The 21661-nt window shown below is 38.5% G+C and overlaps 1 protein-coding gene across 1 annotated transcript; it reads right to left on the bottom strand.

Annotated features, from left to right (window-relative positions):
* Positions 1 to 16: 16 nt before the first annotated feature.
* On the bottom strand, positions 17 to 20852 carry LOC149692151 (protein Wnt-2b-A-like). Its single transcript, XM_089867836.1, has 5 exons — positions 20345 to 20852; positions 8550 to 8806; positions 6384 to 6652; positions 1594 to 1859; positions 17 to 1431 (listed from the first exon to the last, which is right to left on the bottom strand). The coding sequence occupies exons 1-5, from the start codon at positions 20410 to 20412 to the stop codon at positions 1230 to 1232; spliced, it is 1062 nt and encodes a 353-aa protein (XP_089723962.1). The 5' UTR covers positions 20413 to 20852; the 3' UTR covers positions 17 to 1229.
* Positions 20853 to 21661: the final 809 nt, after the last annotated feature.

Genomic DNA, 21661 nt, shown 5'->3' with positions numbered 1-21661 from the left:
TCTTGAGGGATCTACCTTGATTTTATAATAACTTTTATTTTCACCCGTTTTTATAATTATATAATTGGACATCAGTTCAGTCACGTGACAATTATTTTCTATTTAAATAAACGAGCGATACATCAGAGAGAACAATGAGAAACTTTACAAATAACAGTCATTCCTGGAAAATATGCAAATAGAGAGAGATAGAGAGAGAGAGTGGTGGTCTCGATAATTTTTTTATGAATTACAGAAGTTTATATAAATTTTCCCAGCATGCAAAAGTATGAAAGATAATATTGGCAGAGTTTTAATTAATATTCCGTGAAATGAGGTTGAAGAAAATTATTATAAACTTCTGTTTAAGCTAAAATTTAAATTTATTTACGAAATTTAATTGGCATTTACGTAAAAAAGTTAACTCGCCTTGTAAAACGAGTTATAATACTTGGCCAACCTAAAATTTAAAACAAAAACCTATAAATTTATTCTATGTACATATTTACAATGACCACACCATTTAGATATATATATATTTTTTGTTAGCTAAACATTTTTTTTTCTTTTCGGGGGTTTTTTGGTATTTTGTCGTTTGGAAGTTATGCTTTTGCGCATGTTAAAAGTATTTTTACTTTTGGACGTTAATGAAAATGGCAGTAGTGACGAGACGCACACCTAATTCGAGAAATAACACTTGCTTTTTGCTTTTTAACTAGACTTTTGTTTTTAGAGGAAATTAACATTCGCGAACGTATCTCGCAAAAATTGGTCTGCAACGCAACCTCGTGTGTCATACGTGCATGGTAACTGTACTTACTGGACAATTAGGAAAATCACCGGGAACTGGGAAGTACTTAAAAATCAGGATCTACAATGAAGGAAACTGTTTAAATTAAAAATAAAGAAATTTTCTAAAGGGTTACGGACACTTTAAGAGGCAATTTAGCAAAAGTTTAAAATTTCAGCAACAGTGATCCCTGTAAAAATATCGCAACAATTTAAATAAAAAGTGGAATTTCATTTTCATAGCTTTCGGATAAACTTCCAGGCCCGGTTTTAGTGAGAAACATTTTGGCGCATTTTTTTCCATTTCCTAGAATTGAAAACTACGTACTTAACCATCGGTTTTAATTTTAATATTTTCTTTTTAAATATTTTGTTGTCACGTTAAATAGTTTTTATCCCCTTTTCGTGATAAGTACGGGGATTAATAGTTTGTGCGTAAAGGAATCGCGTTATCTTTACTATCATTTGCAGTAATGTTCCTCCTTCATATATTTGCACATTTCGCACTGCACCTTGCAACACCATACAAATTTGCAATGGCATTTTTCCTCCACTTCTCTGACGACTGTGTGATATCCTCGGCCGCAACAGAGCAATCGGCATCCGTCCATACCGTAACTCGTATTGTTGCACAGCCTTCCTTCGGTACCCAGGACTCCCACACTGAAAGACAACGTCGTAATTTTATAACAAAAACAATTCTTGGACTACATATTTACTGGCAGACAGACAGAGTGACTAATATAATCTAGCTAGTATTTTTCGGTGGGGGTGAAGTGTTGGTTGGGGAGGGATGGCTGGGATGGTGAATGGTATACTACTCGCCTCTCGTTACTGGAGCAGTAGTCCGGGGACTCGTCCAAGTAAATCATGTCCTTCTTGCTGGGCCGCTTGATGTTTCGCCTGACTGGCCTCAGTTTGGTCTTCTGTTGCCTGATGACCGCGCGCACGTGCGTCGCTCCGTCGAACTTTCGCGTCAGTTCGTCGCCAATGGCGCGGAAAGTCTTCATCTTGCGCCAGCAGACGCGAATGGTACACGAACCGGAGACCCCGTGGCATTTGCACATCAACTCCATTTGCGAACGTAGCGTCTACTCTCCCGAAACCCCCGACAACAATTCGGCCAACGTGTCCCGTAGAGACGTTTTCGTTATAAAGATCGTTTCCGAAACACCCCCGAAATTGGCAATTCGTGAAAAAAAGTCGACGTTTTAGAGGATGGGGAGAGAGAAAAAGAGAAAAACATACGTTAAAACCCTGGAGATCTTAATTATAACGACGAAAATAACGTGTTCTGAAATTTCAATCTATTGCGAGAGAATCGGTTCAAAAATTGCAATTACCCAACCCGCATTTGAATCTCAAATTGAAAAGAAGTTGAATAATTGATGATTATCCAATTAGTTTCTTATTGCCTCTGGGCCACCCACTATAGCTTCTATGACTTTTTAGAATCTCAACATGTTTTGAGAGGATGAGGGCAACCCGAAAGCTACGGTAGTTACCATAGAAACGGATAGTTTTACAACTTGAAAAATCTCCTCCTTTTTTACTCTCGGATGAATTTCGTGATTTTGAATGTTGGATCATATCGGAGTGTGTGGAGTGCACCCCGGGGTCCCCCGCGTTTTTGTCTCTCTTCCACACAGTGCCTCCAATAAGTTTTTATATTTTTTGATCACCCATTGTTGCGTTTTATGGATACGTTGCCCCCGGTTCCGTTTTTTATTTATGAAAAAGCTACGGTATTCTTTTTTTTCCAAGAGGAAGATAAAAAAAACCGAAATTTGAAAGCACCCTAGGCGATACTTGATCTCGACCATCTTATTTCAGATTTTCAGATTACGCTGGGGAAAACTTGGGCCCTAATAATTTACCCATATGCCGTTCCTATTTTGGGGCGTGTAAATGAGAATAAGCCGCGCGTTGCGTGGCGAACCTCTTTTTTTAAGCTGTATACTCGTGTGACGGAGGGGTATTAAAAATGACCGTATAAATTAATATTATAAAACCTTATCTAGACACGATTGCTCATCAAATAACCTTGAAAAATACTCTTCCTCCAACAGTCCATGGGTCCACCAACTTTATTAATATCCATTACTCGAGGTAGTGTGCATCATTCCTTCATTCGAAGCTTAGCTTTACATAATTTTCAGACAAGGAGGATCCATACCATTTACACCAGGAGGGCAGGCTTCTTGGTAATGCTCTTTGTCCGTCAAGTAGCCTGGTCTCCTGGTGTAAATGGTATCAATCATCTTAGTCTGAAAGCTATGTATAGAAGAATCTAAATGAATCAAACTTAGAATGGGTGAATCATCCCCTAGAAAACCTGCTTTTCTCAAAGTTAAACTTTACTCCTTCCAAGGTTGGAATATCGAGGGTGTAGGCAATTCAAATGTAGTTACGGGACGTTCGATATATACTTTATCTTTAAGTTACGAACTTCTGCGCGAAGGATGTACAAATGATGTACATTCTAACGGGCCTAAGGCTTTAAGGTAGTCTTGTTGTAAATTTTTTAAAAGCCAAAGTTGGGGGATCTTAAAAACGTCCGTAACCTTTGACCCCTCGTCTATCAATTTGGCGCTCCTGGGCCGCCGTTTTTCGAAGGAGGTTGCGAGTATTAAGGCGATTAGTCGTAGATTAGCACCGTTCCATCTAGCCGCCGCCGCCGCCACCGCGCCAATTTCTACCAGGACTACGTTAGGACTACTCCGGTAAAGGAAAATAAGAGGGAAAATCTCGGATTTATGAGTCTGTCAGATGAATAGATTACGCAGGTGCGAAATTTCTCAAATTATTTTCATTCCCATTTATAGTATTAGACAAAAGCGGCACTCGAATCACCCCGGGCACCCTACTGAGGCGTACGCCCAACCTTCGTTAAAAGCCTAGCGCTATTTTGACCCATTTGGATTTGGTCTGAGGACTGAGGTATGTACGCAACCGCGTGCCATACGACTTTAAGTAGATTCGACCGTTCCTTAAAGGGATAGTAATCCATAATCTTAAACCCTACACACAATATAAATACTTAAAAATGTTCCTTCACCAAAATAACTATCTCTTTACACTCAAGGACGTCCCGCGGCGTGTTTCCTTCCATTAAGATCCGTATAAAATATTTTTTTAATGTTTAATATCCAGGTAGGATAAATTTAAATTTTAGTTTGTACTAGGAGAAGTTTTACAATAATAATTGTCGACATATTTTCGTTTTACAAACTCAAATAATGTAGAGATAAATAACATTTTATAGCCCGAGAAGTCTGACAGATTCGCGTAAATTTCTGGTGAATAATGAATCTAGAACCTATCTTTAAAAAAAAGTTGTAGAACCGCCTATAAACTATTACGTTTCTCTATCAAATAACAACACGTTTTTGCCAAAAAAAAAAGAAAAACGTTTGGGATCATAATCTAAGTTCTCAAAACGATAAAGATCGGAGTTCATTGGGTTCTCAAGAAAGGTTATTAACCATCAGTTTCAAAGGGAGACTAAAATACGCTAGACGGTCTAGAGGGAAAAACATTTCTACAGGCGCCTATAGGAATAGCGTGTAACTCTTACATCCTGTACGACAGCGTTCCTGCAAAGCACGAACCATATTTGAAAAATTAAATTCAAACAAAACTCAGGTTTTTTTTTAATAAGTTATAAAATCTCCATTCTGAAAGGGTGAAATTTGGTATACGGTTGGTTTCATACGTTGCCAAACGGGGATCTAATTCTTGACGCATTTTTAACGTTGAAGAAAAAAAGGGAAGAAATAACACATTCGAAGAAGGTGTTAAATATACGAAAGACTTTGCTCGTTGAAGTTTACTTATCCGTAACTTACGCGCTAAGGGGAGAGTCAATCGAGGGGTTCGCGACTCAAGGTTTTTACCTAGAAGAGGATAACAGAAGAAGGATGACACTCTGTATCCTCTTATACTTTAGTTATGTAACACGATTCTTCCCGGGTTAACCCTTTTTTCCCTCTCCTGCTCATCAAACCCACAAACCTTGATTGTCTTGACGTGGGACAAAAAAATCCTAAAGCGCTAATAGGGGAACTATTTATCGCGTATGTGATTCGGTTTAGTAACCTTGCTCCAAATGTTGGGAAGAATCACGTTACAATTACCACGCCCGCTTTGGGGTACACTTCTCAGGAAGAGAAGTATTTTATACTTCTGCTGGTACTGTTCAAAAGAAAGTGGTCAGGTAAGGATGGTTGGGTGCAGTGAAGAGCCCCTCGAGGTGAGTACATACAGTGATACAGCGGTAGTTGGTAAAAGAAAGAAAGGAAAAAGAAAAAAAAACCTGGTAATAATAATAAGTCGGGAGCGTAAATTTTACGACATCTAGGCAACAGTATAACGAATAGTTTGGATCAATGGCTAGGCCTTTTTTTTCTCGCTCTTTCTGGCCAACGAAACCAAATCTTTTATGGCAGTTCCGTAACAGAGAACGCGGCGACGAAAGAAGGGAAATGACGTTGGAAACTATAAAACTATGGAGGACCCCGAGTTTTACGGAGCCCCAAAAATTCTCTCTCTCTCTCCTTCTCGCCTATGTAATGATGGGTGGCTTTTATTGTCTTAGAGCCGAGTTTTTGGGGTAAGGGGGTTCCGAGCCTTGTAAGACTATGGTGTATAGGCTACGACTATAGGGTAGCAAGCCCCTGGTCGTTTTTACGAGCGCTCCCTGATACGGTTTGGTATGTTAGAGCGGGAACTATAAAGAAAGGCTCGAGACTTAATTAACAGGATCTGCGGTGATGCGAGACCTCGCGGCCAGTCGTTAAAAGTTTACCGTTGGATTTAACCTCTCTCCTTTCTACTTCTTCGGGATCATACTCTTTCTCCTCGTAAATTTATCCTCAACAGTGTTTCACCTAAAAACTTATACTATCCACGTATAGCGTTCAGTCTTTTCCTCATTAACTGTCCCTTGGCTTAATTGAGCGAGAATTACGAGACGGGGATGCGCCCAAGTTCCATGATATCATGGTATGTTGCGTCGTTGAGAGCCAATTAATTTGACACCCATGTGATCATGGAACTCGGTATACTATCAGTGCATCGTGATGCGTCTAGCAACTGGAACCAATTTAAAATAACTGACATGTCTCTCAATAAATCCTTAATCCTGAGAATGACGTCATGATATTTATGCACTCTCAATGCTGAACGTTACGTCACAAAGGATCTGAGAGTATTATTTTACCTATAGTTATGTATCTAAAGTTTCTATGAATTTTGTTTCCCAAAGACTATAGGTTGCCATGGACTTTGTTTCCCAAAGGCTATAGATTCCCATGAATTTCGTTTCCCATAGGCTATACGTGGCTTTGAACTTTGTTTCCCAAAGGCTATAGATTCCCATGAATTTCGTTTCCCAAACTATAGATTCCCATGAATTTAGTTTCCCATAGACTACAGATTCCCATGAATTTTGATCCCCATAGACTATAGATTCCCATGAATTTTGCATCCCAAAGACTATAGATTTCTGTGAATTTTGTATCTAAAAAACAACAGATTCTCACGCCTATTGATTTGCTAATACCATCGCAATTACGGTTAAAATTTGCCAGTTTTGACTGGGTATACTTCCTTACCCTCCTTCCGGCTTCGTTATTATGTACATTCATGAGGCCCTTGGGATCGTTTCCGTCCTCTCCGGAGTCGACAAAATCTTTACTGAATTTTGATCCAAATCGTATATCTTCGGAGCATCCGCCCCACTCCCATCTTCCTTTGGTGTCCCGCGTCCGAACTCGATCGTCGCATCCACATTCGGCCAATTCGCCCCTGCTACAAGCTCGGGTGATGGCGTACGCCACCCCTGCCGCCGATATGGCGTGGACGTAAGCTTTTTCTCTGCTACCTACAAATATTCATCAAAAATGTAAAAAAAGATTCAGATTTGAATTACGCTTCTATTCAACATTTGAATCATCACCACAGTTATCATAATAGGTCCCGGCATACTGGTATAACCGTAGACTCGAAACTATGGTCTAAGTGACCGTAAATTGCACCGCAAAATCGTTTTAGAATGAGTTTAATCAATACCCCGGTGAATATCAAAATATAGATGCTTGTAAACCTTTCGTTAGCTAGCTAATATCCCGCTGAATCAAAAGAGTCTCAAGTATAGAAATCTAACAATGATTACGTATTCTCGGAAGTATTAAATTTATTCAACTAAATTAGAAGAAAATCAATATAGCTATTTCGGGAATATCAGAATTTTGAATTCATATATTCGCGTGAGAAATACCTATTTCGTTAAACAACGCGTTGGGAAAATAGCCCGGTATGATTTTAGTACTATTTCCCAGACTATACTTTTGATGAATAAATTTCGTTATCCTCAATCATAGTTTCTCGTGAAAAATAACAATGAAAAACACCGTTATCATTCTTTGAGCAATTTAGAACCAATACACGAAGGAAAGCCGCGGTGTGCGGTGTAATTCCAGTCTGTACAATAATTTATATCCTCTTCGTTAAAGTTTACTTAATAATGAATTAGTGACGCTCTAAAACAAATCGTTTTAAATTTAGACGCGTCGTGAAGATGAAGAAGAGAAGGTTGTTGTCCTAATGGAAGAAGATTCGATACACAAAGAACTTGGTGTGATGGGAAAGGGCCTAAACGTCCCGAGAGAAATATCGCCTGAAACTAGCGAAATAGCGAGGATAATTTTTTAAACCAGCGTGTAAAAGGTTTGGTAATACGTCTGAGATTGAAATAATTTGGCAACAAAAACGGCCTCTCTCTACCTTCTCTTTCTCTCTCTACTTGCCCACACAAATGTAATGTTTTTCCAGACAGTTTTTTAAAACTCGAGTTGCAAATAAAAAATAAAAAAAAATTGAATCGCGAGACGAGTGAAGGAATTTCAAATTAATAGTATAGGAAAACGTCCCGGGAAAGGAACACCATAGCCTATCTAACACTCTTTCTCTACACCTAAAATGAATCAGCACAAACAGAGGGTTGAATACAAGAACGGTTCTTTTCCTTTAAAAAAAAGCGTTAAAGAGAAAGTAAAATATGTTTGTTGGAATCTATTAAAACTATGAAAGAACATTAAAATTGAATGATTAATTTCCTTTTTTATTCTTTTGGACATTTAGCAGGATATTCTTTAAATTTCACTACACTCTAAGCAACGCTTCAAAACGAGCTACATGTGTAATAAGATTTAGAGATGTATCCGTCAAATTTTCCCATGAATTTCTTGGCTGACTAATTTAACTTTTCTCGTGTCACAATCCCTTTTAGAAGATTAATATCAAAATGCTTGTTCGTTTGCCAACTTCAAAAAGAAAAAAACTTCGGGAGAAAAACTTCGAAGGGGGTGTTTATATACTGCTCATGGGGTAAGAGACGTAAAACACACTTTTGGACGGATTCTCTTCATAAACGTATAAAAGATGATTACTGCGCTGACAGATGACTTTCAAATGACGAACCATGGGTGCCCCTATCCCTGAAGGGGAGGGTTTTAAGGGGGATATGAGGGATAATCCATCTCTGGAGGGACAGAGGCCAACTTTACATCTATTAGCTGCCCTTGAATCGCTTCAAATCCTTACCAACCCTGCGCGGTATCAAATTATGCATACCGGGCTCTATTTTGTTACAATTGGCGTTAAAATGAGGCCTATCGTTTCAAAACGATAAATGATTATTTTGTTACATCTTGGTGGGTCTAACAGCTTGCGCAAGATGTTTGGAGATTTCGGGGATAAAAATTACAATATAAACTTACAAATTCCTATAATTCCTCCGAAGACGGACGAACTGTTGTTGAAAGTTGTACAGTTCCAGCGGTTCATTTGAAACTGAAACTGGCACTCGTCGATGCCTAGTTTGGCTCCGCGTCCCACCGTCTGTAAAATATTGTGGCTCAGTCCGCATAGTTCACGTTGTTTATCCACCAAGTAATGTAGTTTGCGACAGTAGTTCTTGTACGTCGTTGGTTTCAGTTCTAACGTGCTTTGATATGTACCTGGCATCCCCAACAACCTGTTGAAGTGAGAAAAACATTGTAATTAACCTCAAAAAACTGTACATGATGCACAGTGGACATGTTACTGTTATTATGACAATATTTGGTTAGATTCAAAGGCCACTTCGAGTTCAAGGTTACCTCTGCGAAACACTTACTACATCAGACTGATACTCTGAAATTCGCGTAGCTCTTCTGTTTAACAAAGTATTCCGCGACTTTTCCTTGATTTACCCTCGCATCTTAAAAGCTAAACAGCTGCGGCATTTACTCCTATAGCTTTGTATAGTTGTTAGACTCGATGTAATGGTAGAAAGACGACACGGAAACAAACTAATGTAAAATAAATAGAAATGGGTAGGGGGCTGCGGTCTGCTACTACATACCACGAAGAGCCAGCTCTGAATCCATCCGAATTTCCAATGTTCCCCAGCCTTGACATGATTTAGAACTCAGGGGGCCCTCAAAAACTAAGTACTGTCATACTTCAATCGGTATAGTAACTCTCTGAGTTCTCAGACTGTCGTGGTCGTATTCACTCCCGACAAAGCTAACTTAACTAACAGTCCTACGAACCACCTCAATCCTCCTTACACCCTCCCATTAAGCTTCGTTCAAATTTTATTTCCTTTTACCGACTTTAAAGAATTTTATTACACCATGAGTTTGAATCATTAACATTAACGCTAGATTATTAAATGAAGAACCAATTTCGATGGATGAATTTTCTTCCCAGCCCAATCGTTCAAAAAAAGAAGGAATTCAATTCAGACCCAAAATGCAACACGTTAAAAAGGTGAACCTCGTGTCTTGGATATTGGTACTTTGTCTGGCCCCCCATGCTCCTTAAGTCCTTATCAGGTCACGTGACAGGGTGCGTCCTTTTTTATACCCAATTATTAAGGGGTGTAGTTTACCACCGGCTGTCCGGCGGCAAGAGATTGAATTCCGGTAGCTAACAAGACCCGTTATTATTATGACAGTTAAACCAACCGAAATTTGGTGATTGGCTTCCGAAAATTACACGGTGGATTTATTTTATATTCAGGGCCCATTTTTTTTATTATTATTTTATTTAAAGCGAAGGGCGACTCCACTCCATTGGTGTCCCTAGACATATAACGTACTCAGAGCCACAAGCATCGGAAAAGGAATTTTTAGCCGCAGTCGCCTGTTGCTTTAAAATTAGATAATTTCAAAGTTGTCAAGATGGATTCGTTTGATGCCTTTCGCCAGCTCAGATTCTTAAAATTTTGAATTACGAATTTATTTTTAAAAGTATACCTACTTATTATATCAACCAGAATTAATTACAGGGTTTTGTAAAACGATTTAATAACAAGTCTTCCTGACAAATTTCTTAAAAAATTTTAATAGAAATTATAGACAAATTATAGCAGCAAAGACATACCCGGAGTACTTCTACTTATGTAGATTTTAGAATTAAATTGAATTTGTTGAAAATAAAATTATTGAAATAATGTTTTGAAATTATTCACCTATTCCCTTTTAAATCTATTACATTATATATTTAAATAATTTCTAGTTTAATTAATGTACATATTTAATTAATCCGTTTCATTTCGCTGCCCCTTTAGATTCAGTCTGCTTTTACGGCATACAAGTCAAGAGAAAGATGAAGGGAAATATAAATTTCAAGATAAATTAAATTTTATACAAACAGACCGTTCGTTCTTAATCGGATGCCAGACAAAAGGCTCGTAAATTTCAATGCGGGGGGGGGGGAGTGGAGAGCCAAGGATGAGGATGAGGATGAGGAGGTCGAACCTAAAATTGGGGCTAGTAGTTACGTAAATAAATTATATCCAGTTTTGGATCAGGAAAATTCATTGATGGGCTGACTATCTTTTTACTCCAAAAAAGAAAAGGTATTTTCCCAGCTATCCCGGCCGGGTTATAAAGTTAAGGCTCCGCTAAAAATGAAGTACTTGGTCGATTCGTCGCTAACTTAAGTCTTGCCAAAAAAAAAGAAAAAATGAGCGGCATCTTATACGATCGTAAATCGCGTCGGAGTGTGTAAGCTCTAGTGGCTATAAAAATATTTTGGCTGTTTTTCCCCTATAAATAGGCATCTTTTCTACTATAGTACCACCACCCTAAAATAGCCAAAAAATATGCTATCTATGAACGAGAGTGTGTTGCCTTTTGGGCGATTTTTATACAAAATTTGGGCGGTTTATTAAGTTAAATTTGGCGGTTTTCTGAGGAAGGTTAGATATTTGGTCAATGAGGTAGAGTTCAACAACGGAACAATAATTCCGCTACACTTCAAAGAAAGTTAATTATATATTCGTATTTTAAATATAATTATATAATTAAGGTATAGTTGAATTTAAAACTTTTGGGCGGAATTTCTACGCTATTTGGGCTAGAATTCGTAAAATATCTGTCTGGCAATCCTGTTCTTTTAAAGGCCAGCTTTAACTTAAAGGTATATAGCATTTTTAATGCCCACTATACACGGTATGGCATCACCGATGTTATTTTTTCCATAGGCCCTGTTTCAGTATTTTTTTTCTTCTCCAGGCTGCTATAAAACGGTTCTGTAGCTCCCATAACCTTTAAAAGATGTTACAAAGTTCCCCTATCCGACGGTTATATTGGCCTCACTCTAGCCGTAAAACGCGTAAATAAAGATCTTGTACCCCAACAAAATGGTTTTTAAACTTTCGCCTAAAATCAAGTATCTTTCGAATTGAGCGAACGAAACAGTTACGTCGTTTTTGGCCCTAGAAATGGAATGAAATATTTCTCGGGATTTTTACGTTGAAATATGAGGTTTCGAATCAAGCCGGCTTCTTTTTAACTTGTAAGAAAAGACAATGTCGGTTGTTGCATTTTAAAGAGAAGACGAAAGAAATATTAAGCTATTTCTAGCGAAATTTCGATCACGTTGGGATAATATGAAGGTTACTTATTTCGCCATCGGTTCCATCAGGAATGCATACAGATACTGGGAATCATTGTCTTGCGATTTTTACCTCGCGAACATTCTATCTCGCTGCACTTTGAATCCTACGCGCGCCTACAGGACATCGCGTTGCCTGGTTGTCACTAACCAATGAAATTACAGTTAGAGCATTACGACGACGGATATTACTCAAGCCCGGCCCAGAAAACCCTCATATTAAAGCACCATAATTCCTAAAAGCTGTATATATTCCCAGCTGGTTCCATTAATTATTTACTAACTTGAAAATAGGTTGCGGCCGTTTGTTACTTCAAATAACAACAAAAAAAAACAGTTCTAACGAATGCATTTGTTTAGATAGCTGCGCACGAAAACTGTGTCTCGCCACATCAGACACTGTATGGGGTTAACCTTTAACCTTAAATATCTATAAGCCCATACATCATAATTTTGAAATCGGGCTTCGTCTTTAATTAGTAAAATAATTATCGATACCATCAAGACATTATCACATTTAGAACGACCCCCCAAAGTCGTTAGGCATAATATATCTTAAATACGGAGATACGAGAAACACTTGGGATAATCTATCTTGAAATTTTCGCTACATGTAATAACTTCAAATTACTTCCATTCTACTTGCTCATCTAAACCGTTACCATCTCTTTAAATATTTTGTTACGATCGAATTTCAGTGAGGGCCACTTAATGTGGATTAAATGATATAGTTTTGTAATGCCAATCCCCGCATATGGCTAAAAAAAGAAGAAAGAAAGAAAAGAAAAAAACGGGGATAAAATCTGCTGGTTGTACCCTTAATACCACCACCACCACCACGCACCACCCTAGCGATCAGGAGGGGGCCCTAGCTGCTGCATATCTACAAACTGAACGATTCAAATGGCAATAGAATTTCGAGAAACTATATAATATTAGGAATTCCAAATTTCGAAATTCCGCGAGGGTTCTTAAGGATATTCGTGGTTTTTCTTTTTCTTTTCATCGGAGATATTAAATATAATAATAATTAAAGATTGTTTTAACGAGGATTCCCTATAGAGCTACTCTTACGTACGTTCGTTCATTCCCCCCTCTCTTAATTAAACTCGCTAGTTAATAACTTAATTACAACGAGAACGACGACAAAATTGCAACTTGAAACCTCCCGCTTGTTTTGACTATTACGTTTCATCACAAAGACCGCGTCAAGATGTCGGATACTTCAATTTTAATGATCGGGCTTTGATTATGGTATAATAATTCGTGTAAACTAAGAAACCAAATCACTGCGTACTGAATTTTGGCAAACTGTCCGATCTCTCTCGAGAGGGAGAAGAATAGGGATCCGATATAGTATGTGGGAGATCGAAGCGGGGTTTGATAGTATAATTTCACCTGCCCTGTTTTAGGTATCCAGTATAGAGCCCGCCCGTGGTGACTCACGTACTGTTCGCGTCACGCTGTCCTCGAGAGCTAGTTATTACGGCGTATGTGGTCTATAGGGATATCCCATGATCATTATGGGGTTAGGTCATAGGCGAAGATCGGATATCCAATCTGGTAAAACCACCCGTGTTTTCGAGCACGTTATGGACGCCCTTTCAACCTTACCCCCTCTCAAGTTCAACCTTTGAGACCTTTAAAAGTTGCTGGCTATACAAAAAAAAAACTCAAATGAAACAGGTGCACGGATTTTGTTTAAAAATTAAAACCTGAGCAATTACGTATTTTTAGAACATAATTTCAAAATTTTAAAGATTTTTGTAAACTGCAACAACAAAAAAGAGTAATTTTGGACCACCTTTGAAAAAAATCTTTAGGGGTACTACACTTGACTTTTGATTGGAGTAATATATTTCGCACCAGTTCTCATTTTAATTTAAGGGCTAATTAGTTAATTAATGATTATGAGGCCTTCGTAATTTTCACTTCACGCGCGTTACAAAGAAAGAATTGGATGTATCTTTCACAAGAAGGGAGGTTGTTTTTCCCCTAGGCCTATAGCAGCAGCATCCTTGTGACTATTTCAAAAGCGTCAAGCATTTGGTCGGCACGTGCAGATTGCGAGTTATTTTTACAGCTCTCTATCTCTCTCTTAACTCTACGCGATAATAAAAAGCGCGCGCGCGGGCTTTGCCTGTTTATAGGTTTTCGCGCGTGAACGAATACACGCCAAAAGCCGTAACGAACGCAAAAATAAGAGACGAGAGATGAGGAGAGAGATCTCTCTCATCTTCATCCTCTCTCTCTCTCTCTCTCACTCGCTCTCTCTTTGGTTTACAGAGATGAAAACAAAACCTCCAATATATAGTTTGGAAAACTGCTCCTCGGGGGATAATATCAGAATTCGGAAAGAGGGAGAGAAGTGGGAGAGCAAAGATGTCGTGGGAGTATAGAGCGGAGTATAGAAAGATGGGAAGAGTGTCAAAGTAGGAACAAGATCCCATTTGTTTCATTTTAGAAGTTCTAGTAACCATCCGCCAATCCTAACTTAACATCAGGGGTCAATACACGAGGGGTTCGATACTTTGAAAGAAAAATAATTATTTTTAGCCACACCTAAATCGTTTTCACTATTAGGCAATAGAAAATTGAACCAATCTTTCCGGATCTTTCAGTTTTGCTTGAATCAGATCTAACCTTCCTCTTTTGATACATTAATGGGGCTATATAGAACGCATCGGCGGTTGAGGGGGCTAAACACATACGTCACAAAGACTCCACATGGAATGGAACTGGACACTTAGTCCAGGTTTTTCGCGAGATTTCAGCGAAGTGGTAGGTTAAAAAATAATGCGAACTAATTAGGTTTCTTTGAACCACGCCTTTCCTCAGTCACGTGCCAATGACGTATTTAAAATAATTACGAAATTCGAAGTAGTGCTGTACCCCTCGTATTTACGTACATCACTCACGAGGATGGTTTTACATAGAAACCACGTGTATCAGGTTTTTTTTTTTACAACTGGTGGAGTTTCTATAACTGCGGCTAGGGAGACGTGTACTAGTGATTGGAACACGAGGTTTGTCGGTCCTGGTGGAGTACATAGGGTGGTACAATCGCGCCCCTTTACATAATATACACACTCCAGTCAGCGGCACCCTTCGGTACGAGGGTTTTCTATATTGGTTTTTGCGCCTCAATGGGATCATTGTATTTCTCCGACCAACCGTGAAATGCTCCGAGCACTACTCAGTACTCAAACCAGACTTTTTGACTTTTTACAAAATGTTTTGAATCTCGAATAACTTTAGGACGGGGTTCGGGACAAATGATTTCCCAGGAAAATTAACTATATACTAATTAGGAAAATGCTGTTTTTATTATTAATGCCTTTATGCATTTGCGAAGAAATTAGATATCTCTTAAAAGTACTGCACGTATCTAGGATAAAGTGGTTCCCAGAAATGTTTTACTCCAATTTGTGAACTTCTGGCGCTCTTACGGATGTTACTAAAGTAAAAGACCCGCGCGTCTGGATATTCCATCGTAAACATTACAACTTCTCTGATTTATAAACAAAGATGAGTTAGATCTTTGTATGACAAAACTTTACAGAGAAATGACTCTATAACCGTTAAGCGTCTTGGTCTACCCTTAAACCTCCCACTGGAAACGTATAGTAAACAAAGGGAAATTTTTACGTCGAAACAAGCCACTAAACGACTATTGAAGCGCTCCGGATCATTTAGGATTGATGGTCGTAAGTTCTTCAAACTGGTCCTAAAGTCTATTTTAGTTGGTTATGAGCGATTTTTCGGTAAGGTTCCAAACCTCGCGTCCTCGGTAGAAATAATTGGGGTCTTCTTCAAGCCCTATTAACATTTGGTATAGGCGCGAGTTTCGTTCCTAAAATAAATTCAATTCTGCAAAGTTAGGCTTATATCCGCGGTGAGTAACAACAAACAATATTTAGTTTTGTTTAGTTACTGAACAAGAAGCAAGAAACGATTCTTAAGAACATCTCTGGATTGGATGAAACATTGAGATTAATTAGTTGGAAGAAATCTCAATGCATTCGCTCTTTTGTGACGATAAGAAAAAATCCTTAGCTACTTCTTTTTAATGTTGAAGTTTTTCTCGATCATAAGGGCGATAAACCTTTTCTTATTTTTTCTTCCCTTGACTCTTGTTTATATAAATTTCAGTCAACACTTTAATTAACTAGTAAGGTCTTAATGAGCTTCGATTCTAATAAACCGTAGTAGATTTGAAGTACAATTTCACTTGTATCTCCAAATTGGATATTAGATAAAAAATGTCACGAAGGTGAAACATGTATATCTTCTAGATAGGCCTAGTTGACAGAGAATAGAATAAACTTCCGGTTTCTTTCCTAACTTTGGGTTTTGGGTCACGTGTCGCGAGTGTAAGGGGCATACACACAAAGCAGTCGTTTGTTTTCTTTCGACGCTCTATAAGGCGAGATTGTGACTAGAGGCTGGAAAGTTGTTTTATACTTAAAAAAAGCTAAAGGGAGCCGCGCTTAACAATAATAATAATAAGCAACTGGTTTGTTTCCACCAAGAAATTTACTAATAAGGAAAGGAAAAAAAAAAAGAATCTCTCTGCTCTTTTGAATGGAACGCAGTCGCGGGGTCGGCGACGGACTTCCCTTCATAACTGATAAGATTTATTCGAGGTGATTTTGGCAAGATGTTACCGAGCTCTTTCCAAAAGTTTTAACTCAAGCTGCGCTCAAAATTAAAAATTCCGTTTTAATTACGAGGTATTAAGGCATTTATGGAGAGGAGAACAAATTGACGGTAATTTTGGATAGGTTTAACTTTAAAATCTCGCTGCTACTTAATTTTATTTATTACCCAATTAAAAATATTATATTACCATGCAGGGAAATTAACCCAGCTGAAATTGTATCGAAAAGTAATTTATCAAAGCATTTTTAATTTTAATATTCAGCTGAGTAAATTATATCTTAAAACCCTTAAATTAATCTACTTTAAGTAGTTAACGCCAATTAAATGTAAGTACTTCACAATAGGGAAATTTTAATTTGATAGCGGATTACTTCACTTTTATCCACAAGTAGTCATGCCTCGTTGTGTAAATGGTATAAATCGTAATAGTCTGAAAACTACACGTATAACAATGTGAGCTTGTTACGTTATATTTCGCTTTACAGTTTAAATTCTTTATCAAACTCGTTTAAGGGGGATATCGTATAGTTTAATTTAATAGTTCGTTGTCCAATCACAATCTAAGAATTGGGGAGGTATAAAAATTTGTAGGGATACGGTGAGAATGACCTTTATATCTCGAAAAAGGTAACCTTATTTTAGAGGGTGCACCTCATCCCTCGAATATAAACGTTGTGTCGGAATTTGGCAAAAACCGTTTTATGAAATTGAGACGTCAGGAGAAGAAGGAGGAGGAGGATGAGGGAGATTTTGAAAAGAGAGACTCTTTTTGAGGAAAGGAACGCTTTTCTTAACACCTACGTCTCTTAGACCCGAAAATCTTTATCGCGGACGGAGGGCTAATCTGCGAGATCAATCTGAAAAGAGAGGGGGGTGCCCCAAATTATAAATTAAAAACCTCTCCCTCTTTTTCTTACGAGATTAATAGACTAGGCTTGAAATTAAAAACTCGCCTCGTTCGTTCTCTCAATTGCTGGTAACTAAAAATATGACGGCGCCTCACCCTAAAAAAGAGCCCGGCAGATTTTAGATCTTTAATACTTTTAACAAAGTTTTTAGAGAGTTTCGTCAGTCACGGATTGTTTAGGGATTTGTCATATTTAAAGGGAAATTTGGTTTTAGTAACATACTATCTAAACTGCTCGTCTGCTCTGAGATCGCTCGCTCGTGGTTTGCTCTATTCATCATCAAATCTGACAAAAAGCGATCAGATCAGGCATAATTTCCGGAGCGGTTTTAATATTATGCCGTTTTTCATTGGCAGCTAGCAATCTTCCTTCCACCATAGAGCAATATTAAATTAGACATAGAGGCATTTAATTCAATTTTAAAAAGACTTTCGTTGTCAATACAAGGAAATTTCTCTATGTTTATGGCGACTTACTGAGCGATCTGAATACTGATCTGAATGGGTTTCGAGCGAAACTTGGGCCAAATGGAAGACGCGAGTCCGTGCGAGAGGTGATCTCGATTTACCTATGAAACTCACAAATCTTCCCTGATTTTCTTCAAAGATTTCACAGAATATTGTCTCAGATGTGAAAGGGCCGAGGGGCCCCATTTTAGGTCGGGATGTTTTTATAGCATTTACGTCTAAAGGTTCGCGACCCCTATCACCCCTGCCTATAAATATTACACTCGGAGGTCAAATATTGACCTTTCTTATGTTTATCCTCTTTTACTGCTTGAAAAACACGGACGATATTTGGAGGCTGGGTGATGACGGGACCGTGTTGGCGTTGTTTAAAAGAATTAACAGCTTCTCCGGTAAACAATCCCTCCCCTTAGCTGCTCGATATTGGCTCTATCTTTACGAGAGAGCTTGTCTTTATTTACGACCCTAACCTATTCTAGACGTCAACTATAAAAGTCAACCGTTTTTTAGCTAGAAAGTAAAAAATAACACCTCATATTTTTCTTGATGGATGGGTGAATGGATCAAGCAGGATATTTTAGAAGCTTCAAAAACTTAACTTAAGTCTATGAATTATAACGCAAGAAGAAAAAGGGTCATTGATTAAGTTTAAAATCATTATATATTTTTGAGGATGTCATCTGAGATATGTTTGACACTATAGTGTAGAAGTCAAGATTAACTAACATCGGTTCAGACAAAATATTTCAAAATTAAAATCGGGGTTTCATTCGAAATTTCCAAAACCAATTTCGATGATATTTACAGGTTTACTAGAGGACTTCTGATAAATTTACAGGTGTATCGTGCTATGATCTATTTTAATATACAACCAATTCGGATTCCTGCTTAAGTTTGTTTGTTTGTTTTCCCTTAATTTCTGATATTTATTCCAAATTTACCAAAAATAATTATGATAATCTCCAAATTCTCTGGTATTTCAAAAATTATTTCCCTGTTTTTCATCTCCATATAAATCATGCCGGACACGGCAGCAATCCGTTTGTGATTATAATACAAAATAATTTACAAAATTTGACCGTTATATCCATCTTCATTCAATTTGGAGCCAATTACTAATTAGGGGGAATTAATTTTGCCTTGCAGAAATAAAATAATAAAATAATTTATGGTGCGAACATGCCTCCTTATAGGAAACTGTACCTAAAATCCTAAGAAAATGATTGATGATGAACGGGTCCAAAGGATTAATTCGCGGAAAATAAATACTGAATCCGGGGGTAAAATATCCTCGACTAATTGAAGGATAAACTATATGAATGTTTCCTCTTTCATTCGACTGAATGAAAAAGTACGCATATCCGCGAAACTCGCAATTCCAGTATAGGAATTCGAGAGTTTGGCTCGCTTTTTAATTTTACACGTAATTTTAATTACGGTAAAATTTAAGAAACGGCACCAAAACCCCTGTCCCTGTCCCTGTCCCTGTCCCTGTCCCTGTGCCGGACGCGTCCGCGAAACGAACGCTTACGATAAGAGAGGGAAACCGGTCGCGTCCGCGAAACGTACGCTTACGATGAGAGAGAGAGATCGCTAGCGTACGCGGTGGCGATACGAAGCTCCGCGTAGAGAGAGAACTGCCTGCCTGGTATATTAGTGAGAGGGGGAAGAGGGAGAGGGGGCATCCCGCTCGGAGAGAGAGGAAAGAAAGGTAGTTTAAATCTCGCGGGCTTTTTTGAGTGAAGGGAAACAAGATGATAATTTTCGTGCACTACTGCACTTTGTGCGCGTGATACATCAGAGATTATGCTGGATGGTTAGGAAAGAAAGGTAGTTTAAATCTCGCGGGCTTTTTTGAGTGAAGGGAAACAAGATGATAATTTTCGTGCACTACTGCACTTTGTGCGCGTGATACATCAGAGATTATGCTGGATGGCTAGGTTAGGTTTCGTAAAATAGAGGGGACGCTTTACGGTCATAGTGATTTCTGGTTTAGGGGATCCAGGATTTTGTTTAAATACATTATTTGATTCGTATGGTTTTTAAAAATTATACTTTAGTGGGGTTCACAATTTAGTTTCATTAATATTATTTGAAATGTGACGTTATTAGAAATTAAAGGGATACACGATTGTGTTTCAGAAATGTTTTTAGTTGTCAACTATACGGGGGGGGGTCACGTGAGCCGTGTAAAATTACTATTAAGGCCCAGCCCTTGGGCCATCTTGTTAAGAATATTTCCGTGCATGGTACTTTGTCTTGGACAACGTGAAATAGCGAATGCGAAGAAATTCTATATTCAAGAATTCTTATACACGCTCGATTAATTATAAACCCTTAAACCCGAACTTTGTTTTGAATGATAATAATATAAGATGGGGATCTGCTTAACGTTTCGCCTTCAGTTTAGAGCGCGTAAGTAGCTCAGACTCAAGCAAGCTCTTAACGGTAAACCATATGGGTAATTTACGACTAGAGTGATTTCCCTTCAATTTCTTTAGTCGAAAGGAAAACAGTGAACAGTCGGGTGTTCTCGGGCCGTACTTTGAAACCGTATTAGAGAAGAAAAACATTATATTGTCCACTTACCACCAATGGCCTTTGATCGTGGGAATGAACAGAAGGAGACAGTGGACAACGAGGAAAGTCAGACGCATGATGACCGGTCAATCCTCTCGGTGGGAAGAAACTCTTTATCGTGGTCAAGTAGTAAATATCACCCTAAGGAACTCGTTGATAGGGCATGTCTGCCCCGCCACTTGAACCGAACGAGGACAAAGTTCCTCGACTATTCCGGTCTGCGGACGCGGTAACTCGCGTGGAAATATTCATAAGGGATTGATGGCTCGAATTTTTCAAGAAACCGATGGAGACTTTTAGTATATCTTTGATCCCGGCATTTCTAAGAGACGCGATTCGGATTAAGCGCGCGCGAAACTTTCGGGTCCCGAAGTATGTTCTCGATGTCTCGGAGGGTACAAACTGTCTTTTTGGCCGATTTTTCTCCCTCACTCCTTGGCTCTCCACCGCTCGTTGGCATCTCCCCTCTCTCTGTGAATTTTTTTCGCTATCCGACTATAAAAGCCACTATGCCGCTGCTAGTAGGCCTATAACTCACCCGGGTCAGGAGTGCCTCTCCTCCAATGGCTCGCGGAGGAGCCCCTCTTACAGGGAGAAATAAAAAGGTTTCAACATCCCTTGCCGTTAAATTTTACTCGGGCGGGAAAAAGCCGAACTCCCGATTGGTCCTTCCCCCAACTGAAGGGCGGGTTTAACGACGGCATCGCGTGCTTTGTAAACACGTGGGTTTATAACTTCACTATATTTAGGTAGTAATTGGGAAAACCCAATTAGCTAGCTTCAATCCATAAAACTTTCTTCGTGTACTAAAAAGCGTTCAAATATCCATGGACAAATGAATACCTTTACGCGAAAGTGACCTATGCTAGTGTTGTGACCGACGTTTCTGACAAATTTCAATTCGCCCACAGAATTCAATATTAGAACTATTTTTCATTTCCAGACTTTCTCTGACAGTCGAAAGTCATTTTCCCTGACTTCCATGAATCTATACAACATAGATTAATGGCTTTACTAAAGGTTCCCCAGTGTTGCCAGATCATCGACGAGAAATTAGACTACAAAGAGAAGGCTAGCAGTTCAGTTTGAACTGGTATTGACTAACTTACCTCACCAAGGGCCTGACAATAAACTACACTGACGTCGTTATTTGGTCGGATGTAGGCCTAGACCTAGATTAATTTTTTTTATATAGGCCTAGTTCACGATTTTTGAAAGTCCATCTACCAATAAATAAATACATAAGATGTTTAGACTAGTCTATAAATTAAAAGTTATAATAAAAACTGTTCCAAATTCCTTAACGTTCGAAGGTAGTTTTAAACA

Source organism: Phalangium opilio, unplaced genomic scaffold (assembly GCF_054372755.1).
Source record: "Phalangium opilio isolate 3A_F unplaced genomic scaffold, DU_Popi_V2 ptg000024l_1, whole genome shotgun sequence".
Classification (NCBI taxonomy): domain Eukaryota; kingdom Metazoa; phylum Arthropoda; class Arachnida; order Opiliones; family Phalangiidae; genus Phalangium; species Phalangium opilio.
Note: the sequence above shows the minus strand (reverse complement) of the source record. Positions and strands in the feature narration are given on the sequence as shown.